This window comes from Adiantum capillus-veneris, chromosome 13 (assembly GCF_014529385.1).
Source record: "Adiantum capillus-veneris isolate H3 chromosome 13, ASM1452938v2, whole genome shotgun sequence".
In the NCBI taxonomy this organism is placed as follows: domain Eukaryota; kingdom Viridiplantae; phylum Streptophyta; class Polypodiopsida; order Polypodiales; family Pteridaceae; genus Adiantum; species Adiantum capillus-veneris.
In genome coordinates, this window is record NC_140943.1 from 74,982,971 (window position 1) to 74,996,109 (window position 13,139).

Consider the following 13,139-nt stretch of genomic DNA (forward strand, 5'->3'; position numbering starts at 1 on the left):
TTTTTTATATCATAACTTGGAATCTGAAGTCGTCAACGTCAGAAGTTTCTGGAGTGAAGATTATGCTATGGGCTTTGACCTCGACTGACGGTATCACTCATGCCGATGTAAGAGCAGTTTAAGCACTCATGAACGATAAGGTTGTGCTTGGCGAAGTTTTGGTTGATATTTGTGCCGAATAACGTGTGCTTAAAGAGCTAAGCTAGATCAAGGCTATGGTGGTGCTTTGCAAACTAGACATCGACGAAGTCAAGGAGGCTACAAAGGTGATGGTAGTGCGCAGTATACCTACCATAGTGTTTGTCATAAAAGGCCTTACGCTTGGGGCAATGACGCCGTCCGTGAGGGTTCCCCGAGACGCACTTTGGGACAATTTTTGGCTTTGGAGTGAGAAAGCTTACAAGGAGAGCTTGGCAATGATTCGCCGTGCGTGTCATTCGACTTCGAAGTGGAAGAGTGCATGACCAATGTGAATGGCCGCTTAAAAGAAAGCTTTTTTTAAAGAGAATCATTGACTAGCAAAAATAGAGACTGGCGGTTAAAAGCAGACAGCACAGGGGAAGAAAAAGCCGTGCAGGTTTATGAGACAGAGAGGACCGAGAGTAGCGAGAGAAGGTGGCTTTTGTGGCGAGGGCGACAAGGAGGAGAATAGCAGGCCTCTTTCCGTCCCATGAAAGCTGCAGATCGATGCTGAGAAGCCGACGAGCGGCAGTTAACGGTGATGAGCAAGGGCTTTGAAGCTGCAAACAGTTCCAAGGTGGGCCGCTTTTGGCGAAGGCGACGAAGAGAGGAGCCGCAGGTAGGAGTCGACGAGGACGAGGGCGGCTAAAAGCACGCGAAGAGACAGCGGGCAAGGACGACCAGAGGCGGGCCTGAGGGGAGGAGAGCCGCCATCGATTGCAGCCTTGAAGGTTGACGAGCATATCAGAGCGAGGGGAGAGCTGCAGTACGGGGGTCGTCTCATCAAGGAGCGCTACGAGCAAGAAAAGGAGCATCAACTGTAGAAGAGCGCTACGAGCACCTGGCTGTCGAGCAGCAGAATATAGAGCTTCTAACAAAGATAAGCATGGCCGCGGTGCAGTGAAGAAGGAAGAAGGTTACCTCAGCTGCTCTGTTTGTCGGGCAACTTCTTGATGTGTATTTTACTCGATCTTTCTATAAGCACATACTGGGAGTGAAAGTGACTTATCATGATATTGAGGCTGTAGATCCAGATTTCTGTTCCTACTTCAAATTTGTAGGCCTTGTGGTTGCTAAGGCTCTGTTTGACGAGCATGAGAAAAAGCCGTCGAGCAAGGAGAACGAGAACGAGGCTAGCAAGGAGCTCGCAAGGCAGTCTGCAAGGGATGTGAAGTCAACTGAGTTACAGGGCAATTTACAAACATAATGCAAAGACGGGGTGTTGAAGTTCACAAAGCTATGTCAAAGGAAAAGTAGTTTTTAGCAGTTTTCAGAGGTTTGTTTGAGTGAAAAGAAGACCGAAGCAAGCGACGGCAAAGTGAGTGTACGTGAAGGTGGTCGGGAAGAGCAAGGGAAGGGCATGGAGGCCATACAGATTTGTCATTTGTACTTTTGCTCATAGTCTCGGCGAGTTCAAGAGCACTTGTTGCCTATTGCGATCAAGTTATTTTCTTTGTATTCAGATTTTAGTTCATTTAAGTAATTCAATTCAAGGTGTTCTTTTGTGCTATATTCTCTTGAGATATGCATCTTTCTCTCACCATTTCCCACAGCGAGCTCTTTCTCTCACCATTTCCCACAGCGAACAGCCCGGTGCTGACCCGGCTCAACTCGTGAACATAAAAATCCCCCGACAGCGTGAGCATGAGCAAGCACGCTTGGAAGCCAAAGAAAGACAAGCCAAATTTGATCGCGAGAACAAAGCAAGACAAGCGGAATTTGATCACGAGAACAAAGCAAGAAAAGAAAAGAGCGACCAACACATGAAAGAGTTCTTGTAACTCTTTTCTATTGTGCAGGCGCAGTTTGAACAGAATTAGGAGAAGGAGACTCTCTCCGTATCTTCTTCTTCAAAGCATGACACACATGAAGAATTGCATGATGATTTGAATGATAATGATAAGCATAATGGTGAGCATGATGATTTGCATGATCAAGATGTGATTTCTCATAAGTATGATGATTTGTAGGAAGATGATGTGATTGTTCACAAGGATGATAGTTTAGTTGACACTTTTTCTAGTGAAGCTAACCTCATTGCAGATTCGATCAATCACGAAGAACCGATCTTGGCTCTTGGATCGAGGTCCACAGAACCCCCACAGGAAGATTCGATCGATCACGAAGAACCGATCTTGGCTCTTGAGTCGAGGTCCAAAGAACCCCCACAGGAAGTATTATGTGTTCGAATGATTAGTCAATAGGCATTGTTCGAGTATTTCATTGTGATGCTTTCCTTTATTTTAGTCACCGTCCTTATGTGATCCCTTTTCATAGGCATGACATATTGTACAATGAGCATGATTCACTCATGAATGAGCACGGATGTATGCGGATGATTCATGAAAAGATGAAATGTTTGCACCCAAGGAATTCACATTCCATGTCTCTTCCTTGGTATGACACAATCTCAGAAAGAGCACAAGAAGGATTGAGCATCAAGCATTGGCCTTTCCATCGTGTTTTGTCACAGTTGATTGATTTAGATCAGAAAGACAAGTTTCGACTCCATTGTTTGTGTGTGTTTGATGAACGGTTTGGTACTCCGTCTCTATGTTTATCTACATTGCATGCACAGTCTTTAAGGAAGACTAGAATTTTTCCAGTCACTTTACATGGAATGGGTTTTTGTGTTGGAAGTGATTTCAGGAATTTTCATCCTCGGAGATTGTTGAAGAAGGTGGACCTACGTCCATAGAAGAAGTAGAAGCATTGAAGGAGACTCAAAAAACTTTGTGTCGCTTTCGGCGCGGCCCAAAGAAGCAAGCGTTGCAGACCTTTATGAAGTTCAAGTATCGCACGACCCATAGATCAGAGTGCACCGGCGAAGAGTCCTTTCGAGGATTCCGGATGTTGTTGGCGAACTCCCTCGACGCCATACAGTTCGATACGAGTACCTCACTTTGAAAAGGAGGGGATGTCACGTGCACATCTAACCCTTTGTGTACGTGGACAAGCTACTTCATGGCAAGGGTTGGGTTCAGTTCAGTTCAATCAGCCTAGATTAGGTAGTGAGCTGACACTTTTGTGAGTCTGTTCGCAGACGGTGCATGTCCAGACACTTAGATTAGATGCATATCCTTTGGTTGCACACATCATGATCATCAGATTTCCATCAGAACCCATCAGGAGCATTTTTATAGTGCATAGACCTATTTTCCCTATTTTTAACATTTTCCACTTATTATTTTTAAGTGACTTTTGTTGGGAACTGGGTAGGGCAATTTGACTTGGCAAGTATATAAGAAACCCTAGCTCTAGCACTTTTTGGCAGAAGAGGCAGCAGAAACTCGGTTCAACCCTATGCGGATATTGAAGGAGTTGGAGATAGGATCCCTCACCCTCTTTTGCATTTGCATTTGTATGTAGCGTGCATCCACTTCCGTCAACAAGCAACCCTTGGAAATACCTCTGAGCACCCTTACCTTTCGACTTTACCGCAATGTTTTCACGACAAGACTATTTGAGTGGTAGTACTTGCTCGCAAAGCAGAGTCAACATGAAGGTTGGTATTCTGTGACAGTAGTAAGGCTACTTAGTAACTCGGCTGGTCTCTATTTACATCGCAACAGTACCTACATCCGCAGTACCCACCCGTTTGGAGGAGTTTACATCGGTTTATATATACATAAGCATCAGAAGCATTCAGCATCATAGGTATTGATAGAAGTGGGGTAGTTGTGCATCACCTTTAACAAGGGGGGATGTCACGTGCGCATGTGCCACGTGGACAAGCTTCTGCTACAGTCTTGCGTTAGGCATAGCTTAGGACGTAGCGTGGCACCCTTGAGAGCCTCTAGCAAGACATGCATGTCCTGGCAGGTTATAGTTGCATAAATCCAATAATTCATTTAGAATTATTTTTATGTTAGATAAAGCCAATTTAGCAACAATTGCGGATTCTTTGCAACAGGCCATTGTGGGCAGAGGAATTATTGTGCCAGGCAGGGCTTAGTGGATCACTATGTTGGTTAAGGGTTGTCTCGTGGGCTTCCTGAACATCTACGCACCCAATGTGGCGAGTGCACGTGGAGAGTTTTGGTCTCAGATTGTTGAGTCTCTGCCCTGCAGGCAGAGCAATGGTGCATAGGGGGTGACTTCAACATGTTGGAGGAACCCTCTAACAGGATTGGTAGTAGCCATACTATTGTTCATGGAGTTGAGCTGGCAGCTTGGGAGAGGTTTGTATGACTGCGGGTTTCAGATTTGTGGCAGCATTCTAGCTTTGTGAGGCCCCCAGACAGCCTGGCCTTCTCTCGTTCAGACCGCAGAGTGGAAGGCGTGAATCTGTCTTGGATAGATCGCTTCTACACTAGTGACCACTTCTGTGACTTGGATGGGACAATTGGAATTTTGGCAGGGACTTCCTTTTCGGACCATGCACTAGTGATCCTTACAGTGACTGATAGGGAGAGGAGGGGGAGCACGATGCCACGTATCCCAGAGAGGGTCTTGCTGGACTCAGCGCTTAGAGAGCGAGTGGAGGCTCTTTGGACAGAGAGCTTAGACATGCAGGATTCTCCTGCTGACAGAGTGGCCTCAGGACTTGCTCAGCTTAGTCGACTCTTTCTTCAAGAGTCTTCGGATCGCCTGGCTGCAGCGAGAGAGGAGCAGTGTCTCCAACGGGGTGTTGCTTCCTTGCAGAGGATGCAGGAGCAGCATCCAGACAGTCCTTGGTTGGAGGAGCAGTTACAGTAGGCTCGTCAGGAGCTCGTCAACACAGAGGAGAGGCGCCATGAGTTTGCTTTCCATTGACAGGCATCTCAGTGGACCTAGGTGGGTGACAGAGTGACAGGCGCTTTCTTTGCGGCAGTGGGACCCCGACATACGTATGCCAAGGTTAGCCAGTTGAGGAGGCTCGACGGGTCAGTTGCTTTAGAGCCAGAGGACACGCGTGCAGTTGCTACTGACTTCTACCGTGATCTACTATCTGCAGAGCCTCAATCAGAGCGTCAGGATACATGTAGAGAGCAGGTGTGGGCACAGATGCCTTGTGTTGTAACTGAGGAGATGCGCCAGAGGCTTGAGCTGCCTCTTCAGCTAGAGGAGCTACACACGGCTCTTAGAGCACTCGCCCGTGGTAGTTGTGTAGGTGAGGATGGCTTGACTCCCAACTTTTTCTTGGAGTACTGGGACTTGCTTGGCTCAGATCTCTGCAGTGCTTTTCAGTTCATCTTGCACACGGAGAGATGCGTGATAGCATGAGTGAGGGCCTGATTTACCTCATTCCCAAGGAGGGTGGCTCCTTGGATGAGATTCGATAGTGGCGCCCCATCACCATCCTCAACTCAGTCTACAAAATTCTTGCCAGGCTCTGAGTTTGGGGATTCAGCCACTTCTAGAGAGCATTATACATGGGACACAGACATGTTTTGTCAAGGAGCGTAGTATCCTTGACAACATCTTTACTTTTTGGGAGGCTTCTGCCCTCGTGTGGCTCCGTGGTTAGAATCTGGTGATTCTTCTTCTCGATTTTGAGAAGGCCTATGACAGAGTTGACTGTGACTTTTTGGAGGGCACTCTACGCAGGATGGGCTTCTCAGATGCTTGGATCAGAGGGGTGTCAGCTTTGTACTGACGGGCACACAGTTAGGTACTTTTGTTAGGAGGTAGAGGTGATCGTTTCATGCTCACACATTCGGTCAGACAAGGCTGCCCTCTTGCCCCCTTCCTCTTTCTGTTCTATGTTGAGGCGATGAGTAGGTTTTTGGTTTCACAGCAGGTTGGTTTACGTGGCTTAGCGCTCCCTATTCGGGGAGATGAGCTACTGGACGCTGAGTTTGCAGACGACTCAGCCTTGTACTTGGATGGCCAGGAGGCCAACCTTCACAGGGGTGAGCAAGCTTTGGAGACTTTTTGTTGTGCATCAAGCGCACTGATCAACTGGAGAAATACAGTGGCTTTCTTGGTTGGTAGTACTTCTACGCCTGATTGGACGCCACTTGAGGGTTTCAGGTGGATTCCCTCAGGGACTGCAGTTCGATACTTGGGCTGTCAGGTTGGTTTGGACTTGTCTCCCGAGCAGCAGATTGCTCCCCTCCTCCTGTCTATTAGGAGGAAGTTGTTACATTGGAGCTCTGCACGACTTTCTTTGGCAGGCAGAGTTGTAGTGGCCAACCACGTGTTGTTGGCTACTATGTGGTACATCACTTTTTGTTGGGTCTTTTCGAGTTCTTGTATCAGCCAGGTTGAGAGGGTGATCAGGAACTTCCTTTGGTCAAGGCATGACACTCAGATAGCCCGGGCCAAAGTGGCATGGCAGGTCATTACTCTTCCTTGTTCTCAGGGAGGATTGGGGATCATAGATCCAGCACAGCAGAGCAGAGCCGTTATTGGGAAGTTTATCGTCAGAGGACTTCTTCCAGGAGAGGAGCCCTGGAAGGAGTTCTTGCTTCAGCGGCTTAGTGCTAGGGTGCCTCAGGCTGGAGGCCCCTGGTGACCCTTGACTAGATGGATTTTCACAGAGATGCGCAGAGTTGGCTTGAGCAGGAGACTGGAGGACCGCTTCGCTGTGAGTCTGCTCCGATCTTGGGAGCAACTGCGGAGAGGCCTGGAGCAGCGTCAGCCTACTTGCAACGGGGGGGCCTGAGACAGCCCCTTGTTTGGAACCCCATGGTTAGCACTCAGAGAGGCCACTTGGTTGGTAGTCGGCCTCATGTTTCCTAGGGTCCCGAGGGTCCAGCACGCTCTTTAGGTGACTGGCTACAGTTTTCAGGCTTGTCAGAGGAGCTTCAGGGCACTCAGCTACAAGGCATGAGATGGGTGCAGAGCATGTGTTAGGACATCTCAGAGGTAGTACCAGCTGAGTGGCTCACACCTCTCGAGTCAGCAACGCCCAGATGGGTGGGAGCTTTCACGCGATTGGAGGTTATCATCTCAGTTCGGGCTTGCTCAGAGACTATACCCTCCCTGTTTTTCGAGCTACAGGGTGAGGGACGCTTACACCGAGTTGTAGTAGAGGCCCCACAGGTGGTAGAGTGTTGTTTTCAGAGGATCTGAGTGGTGGGCATCTGTGGGAGGACTTGTGTCATCGATCCCGACCCAGCAGCTCTTGAGACTGGACACTGGAGACTGTGGGCTTGGGAGAGCTGTCCACTGGCACGAGTACAATGGGATCTTGGAGAGTGGCTTTGGAGGGACCCTTTCTCCTCAGCAGACCATCCAAGTGTCCCTTTCTTTCAGTACACTGTTCGACTGGGACGTCACATACTGGCAGCGCAGAGAGAGGCTCGTCCTGCTGCAGCACCTCATTGGCAGGAGGAGGGTCTCACAGCTGAGTTCTTGGCAGCTTTTTGGGAGATTGTGGGACTCCAGACAGCCGAGGCGAGTCACTTTGTTCCAATGGCTGGTTGCACACCGAGCTACAGCAGTTGGGAGCTGGCTTGTACATAGTGGTCTCTCGGCCGCATGTGCAGCTTGTGACCATCTTGTGGAAAGTCAGCGTCACTGTCTTTGGGACTGTCCTCTGGCACAGCAGGTGTGGCTTTGTGTTCTCTGTCTGATGCCAACTCTTTCCACAGCTCAGCAGGTACACTTGGGGGGCAGCTGCTTGGTCTACTCTCATAGGCCCGGCACTTCAGTTTGAGCTATCCTCCACCAGTAGGATGATAGTGATGCAGGGGGGTCGGCCTACACTCCAGCCTGCTACAGAGCTTACTCCACAGGAGTGGTGCAGTGAGAGAGAGGAGTGTTGGGAGCTCATCAGCGGCTTGACACTCTGGCTCATCCGGCGGGCCCGCTGCTTCCGCTCTAGTGTTATTAGTTTCAAGTTGAGTTGTGTGTTTGCTGCTGATTCACCGCCTCGCGAGTGGCTTGCTGGTTACACATGGCGAGTGTGAAATGGGCCAAGGCCAATGGATTTTGTGCATGGCTTGGGTTTGGCCCAATTGGCATACATTGAAATTTGAGGTGTGCATGCCAGTTAATCGTGTTGGACAATGTTTTTTGTGTGAGATAATTAATGAGGATAATCTTTTACCTAAACTAATGGGGGATAAACCTCACATAGAGATCATATATCACGCAAGTCCAAATAACCCCTTGTTGCCTAGCTGTGCTCCTACTCCGCTCTTTGGTTCTTTGCTTGGGAATGTTCCTCGACCCCATTTTAGAAGCCTCCGCCATCATGCCACAAAGGCATATTACAGTGAACTCCCAGATACTCTTATGATGCATAAGTGATCGAATTTGCAGCAGCTTGCTATGTTTTCTTCCCGCCTCCTTTTTACCATTCATCGGGTAGCTCACCAACTTGATGTATATTGAAATCTGTGTGCCTTTTCTTTTTCTTTAATTACTGACAAAAAGCTCTTTAACAATAGTCATGGAATTTTCCTATCGTGTGCGGGCACGCCTGTGTTATGCACGCTGGAGCACGAGCAAAGGACGGTAAAAAATGCAAAACCCCCCCTTCTCCCCCACCCCCAAAAAAAAAAAAAAAAAAACCACCTCTTCCCCATCTTCTCAATTTCACTTTCAGGATCTTCTATTAACATGCTGGCTCTTCTATATGCAACTTGTTATCAAGCCTCCTACCGGATTTTGACAGTAGGACCTGTTGCATTTGCTCTTACATGATCTTGTGTCAATGGCCACAGATTGAGGGTGAAATTGCTAGATGTGATTGCTTGTGTGCGTGCTTCATGCTTAATTTTTTGAAGTGCAAGATACTCTGTGCTATTATTGAACTGATGTCCAGCTCTTGTGCTTGTTGAGGTAAAAGCTTGTATCATAAGTATCACAACAATTGTTCAAGCATAAGGCGGAATTGCTGAAGAAGATTAAGAGGCGTGATAGCACCTATAATCATGGAAAATCTGGACCACAATAAGATTAAAAAAGAGAAGGACGACTTACTAACAGGAATTAAAGACGTGAAGGATGATTTTTCCACGAATGTTAAAGATCCAGCAAAGCCTTCGTCAAGCATGACAGACGAGAATGAGTATGCCGTGATAGTTCCTGGAGAGAAAGTCTTGCAGGAAAATAAATATCGCTCTACAGACGGCGAAAAGCGGGTTAAAATAATGGAGAATGGCATTGCAACATTCTTAAAGCTCAGGGGCTTCTTTGAGGTGGTGCAGAAGCAGCATCCTGAATCGCACCTTGAGCTTCAACAAGTGGATGGAAATTGGAGAGTTTGGTGCGGAGTCTGCAAGAAGCTCTTACGGCCAGACAAATCAGGGAAAGCAATTCATAACATACAACGCCAGCATTTCACATCGGCACGTCACAAGAAGAAGTTGCACCTCTCGCTGCAAGCAGAAGAAGAGGCGGTGGAAATTCAAAGAAAGAATGCGGCTGCAGAGGACAGTGGAACACATGACAATGAGCAAGGGGATGTGAAAGATTAAAATAGAAAGTATGTTGCCGCATGTGCATCGGCACAAGGTAAAAGAAGTCCATTTGTAAGGGTGTGTTATAGCTGCTTAGTGACACATTAAGAAGCTACTGCACATATTTAGCTGGGTTTTACATTTCTAGCTTGGAAAACTGACCTGTTGGAGACGTACATCCTTGACCATACATATATGAGTGGATTGTTGTGAAGGTTCTTCAGCCTCTTGATGATATGCAGGTTTGATAGCCTCCCTCAAGTGCATCCTTTTTGTGTTGTGATTGAGAACTCTAGCATAGCCTCATGTTCCTTCTTTTTAAGTGTGATTGCTCTTTTTGTGACCACACCCCAACATTGCAGGCCAGGTTATCTTGAAACATGGTTGTAAACACATTCAAGAGCTCTTTGGCCCTTAGAAACTGGGTGAGCTTGAACTTGCTTTGTGTGAGTCGATTGGTACATTCAAGACGATAGGATTGTGTAATGTAAGAGCTGGATTATGCAATGCTGTATTTGCTGACCCTGATGAGCGATATCTCTCTGATTCAAAGAATATAGATTAGTTATGTTGGTTCCAAATCAGCTCAGCCATTTCAAACTTTGCCCATCGTATACAAGAGCATGTATGGGTTGTGTATGTTATCTGGCTTATAGCTGAATCTCTCTCTCTCTCTCTCTCTCTCTCTTTCTCACACACACACACACACACACACCCCTCACTGATCCCCCTTAATAATCTATTATTGATTCTCTTTTGAAATCTCAAAATACTTGAGCATTTCCCAGTAGATCTGAATAGTATGCTAGTATCTATACTTTGGGTATTCTTTCCTTTTTGCTCCGAAGCGCTCGGTGGGAATTTGGACCTCACTTGTGATATTTCCTCCTATTGCATTTGCTGCCTCTTAGCCTTGACCCTCTAAAAGTGAACTCCCTCACTTGCCTATCAATGACTCCCTGAATGGAATGGCTTGGAAACCAAAAGCAGACACTAAAAATGTTAATTACTTTGGATAAATAAACTCGTCAATCGCCTAGCTCTTATTAACCATTTGAGTTACTAAGTTATTGTGTTTTTGGTATTTGTTAAGGTGGGGTGGGAACATCCTCACTACCCAATGTAGTTATAATAGGGGTACATTGTGTGCGTCTGTCGCACATGTCAATGCAAGGAACTTGTCGATACACTGTGTGCGAATCACAAATGACTCTGAGCACGTAACTAGCTTAAACTAGTAAGCTCAAAGATGGCGATGGTGTGTCACTCACCGCTTTACGCTTGCTGTCGTGGAGGATTCCTCGCCGCAAAGGAGCCGTCGTTGTGCTACGCTCAACCGCTTCGCCATCGTCGTGCCGTCGTTGCAATGCTCGATTGCTCTCTCTCTCTCTCTCTCTCTCTCACACACACACACACACATACACAAAGAGATGAAGAAAAAGAAGATGGAGATGGAGCATGAGCACTCTTCAATTGCACAAATGAGAGAATGAGTAAATTTTAGGTTTAATTGACTTTTATATGAGCTTGTCCCATTCACACTTGTGCGTCGATGCTTAATCCCTTGAATGTTCTAGTTAGAGTGCACCTCTCATCGGCGATCACTCTTACCCTTTTCCTATTGGACTGACAACCCCGGTACCTGACACTACCAAATAAATAATACGGTATCCGTCGTAGGTGCGTGCGTGAGGGTTAACATGCCCCCCTTCCTGATGTAGATTCCGTCCTCGGAAGTTGTTGAGTTGAAGCTCGTTTGTCGATGTGGAAGAGTCTTTGAAACGAGTGTCCTTAGCTTTCTTCATTTACTGCAAAATCAAACAAAATTGGCACAATAATTGCATTCCTATATATAGTTAAAATATATATGTAGTAGTAGACAAACAATTTGATTGGTAATAGAATCTTAAACCATTTGTCAGCAATAAACATTAAATTGCAATATAATCAAACGCATAAACAATTGTAAAGGTAAAAAATTAAAGAAGTCTGGGGTTGCTAATTTAACGATCGAAAGACACTAAAGATTGACTATTAATACCATATGCAAGCTTTTCAATTTTCTCTGGTCAATTAAGTTGTTTATCGCGAGAGTCACATGTCCGAGGTTTGACTAGAGGCTATACCTAGAAGACTTTGTAGTTAAGCTACGATAAAAGGAATTGCTCATGAAATCATCACCTGACTTATTTCCTTTTCTTTGATCCCACAAAGTCTTTTCACATTGTTTCAATTTTGATGTGTGTGTTTATTTTGTATGCCTTGGGTTTTTTGCTTTTCAAGGAAAAGCGCTCACACTGGGAACCTCTAGGGCTAGTGCCATAGGCGATACATGTGAGTGAAGTACCAAATCAAGCTCAGATTTCTCTTTCAACTTAAGATTTTACATTGTGGCACTTTGTTTTTTTTTTGGTACGTTTTTAGCATTTTAATTTTATAACTTTAGGGGGTCATATAACATTGATACCCTTCCCAAGCTCATCACATTAGTAAACTTCTTTTATAATACTTAAGCTAAAGGTCAATAGGGACTAAGCTCACTAGAAAGCCATAGTACATTTCACACAATGCTGCCTAAATCGGATTGAGAACTTAAAGAACCATTGATTATTAGGAAGGCATTCCCCATGGTATTAAGAGAAGATCTCTAACACATAGCTTGGTCAAACTAACTTAGTCGGACTGCTTGATTTTTAAACATAAACAAGTGATTATGATAAAAAACTACATCGAATTTAATGTTTGATACTAAGAAAATGCGCTGAATATTATGCTACCAATCACAATTAAAGAAGTGTTGATGGTCGCGCTTGATTTGAAGTGTGAACGAGAGAAAGATTTCATGAAGGTCCAAATCCTAACAGCAGCAACACGTTCCTGTACACACTAGGAAACACAAAGAATACCTCTAGGAGGCACATTAGCGGGAAGAAAGAATTTTGTTAATCACTAAGCTCTAAAACTGAAACATTCCTATCGTAGTAATCCTACCTACCCTCTATCACGAGTGATGATGATCAAAGGTGTTTGATGACACAGGTTTTTGTTTCAGTGTACCGGATGTGAATGTGTAGGTATGGGTCAATGTTTTGACTTTTATTGTGCAGCTCTTTTGATAATTGCTCTTGCTCTTTACTTTTTTTCTTTTTTGTGAGTATAAGGCTTTATATATATATTCCTTAAGATTGGTGATTGAGAGGTCAGGGAAAGAAGGGTAAGAGGGAAATAATTCAATAGGCTGACGTGAATGAAGACTTCCCCCCTTCCTTGGGTAGATCATACCGTTTGAAATGTGCTCGTCACCCTTTGAAACCAATTGTTCCAGTTGGTAATAGGTGAGGATTTTTGCCAGTAGTTTTCTGTTACCTTAGGTGCCTCGTCGAGTTGCAAGGGTGGTAAGGTACTCTCCCAGGATCGAGCTTGAAGTGGTTCATTAGGTGATTCTTGAACACTAGGAGGTGTGGATTCCTTTGTAGCTTTATGAAGGTCCACTATTGTAGGTGGAGGCTGTGAAGAAGCTTTTATCTCTATGGATGCATTATATGAGGAGCTAGAAGCTTCATGGGACTCCCCCCTTCCTGAGCTAGGTGGAACAAATTGTTCTTTCTTCGATACCAAAACTAG

General features: G+C 45.7%; 1 protein-coding gene across 11 annotated transcripts in view; it reads left to right on the forward strand.

Annotated features, from left to right (window-relative positions):
- Nucleotides 1–10,037, forward strand: part of LOC147444267 (uncharacterized) — a 44,916-nt gene extending 34,879 nt beyond the window's left edge. For 5 of the 11 annotated variants that reach the window (XM_086526943.1, XM_086526940.1, XM_086526941.1 and 2 more), the window contains one exon: nucleotides 8,903–10,037. In XM_086526943.1, the coding sequence (XP_086383069.1) occupies nucleotides 8,988–9,533 (546 nt within the window). In that variant the 5' untranslated portion in view covers nucleotides 8,903–8,987 and the 3' untranslated portion in view covers nucleotides 9,534–10,037. Of the gene's footprint in view, nucleotides 1–8,878 lie in introns of all 11 variants that reach the window. The other 6 variants (XM_086526944.1, XM_086526939.1, XM_086526947.1 and 3 more) reach the window with 2 other exon arrangements.
- The last annotated feature ends 3,102 nt before the right edge of the window (nucleotides 10,038–13,139 follow it).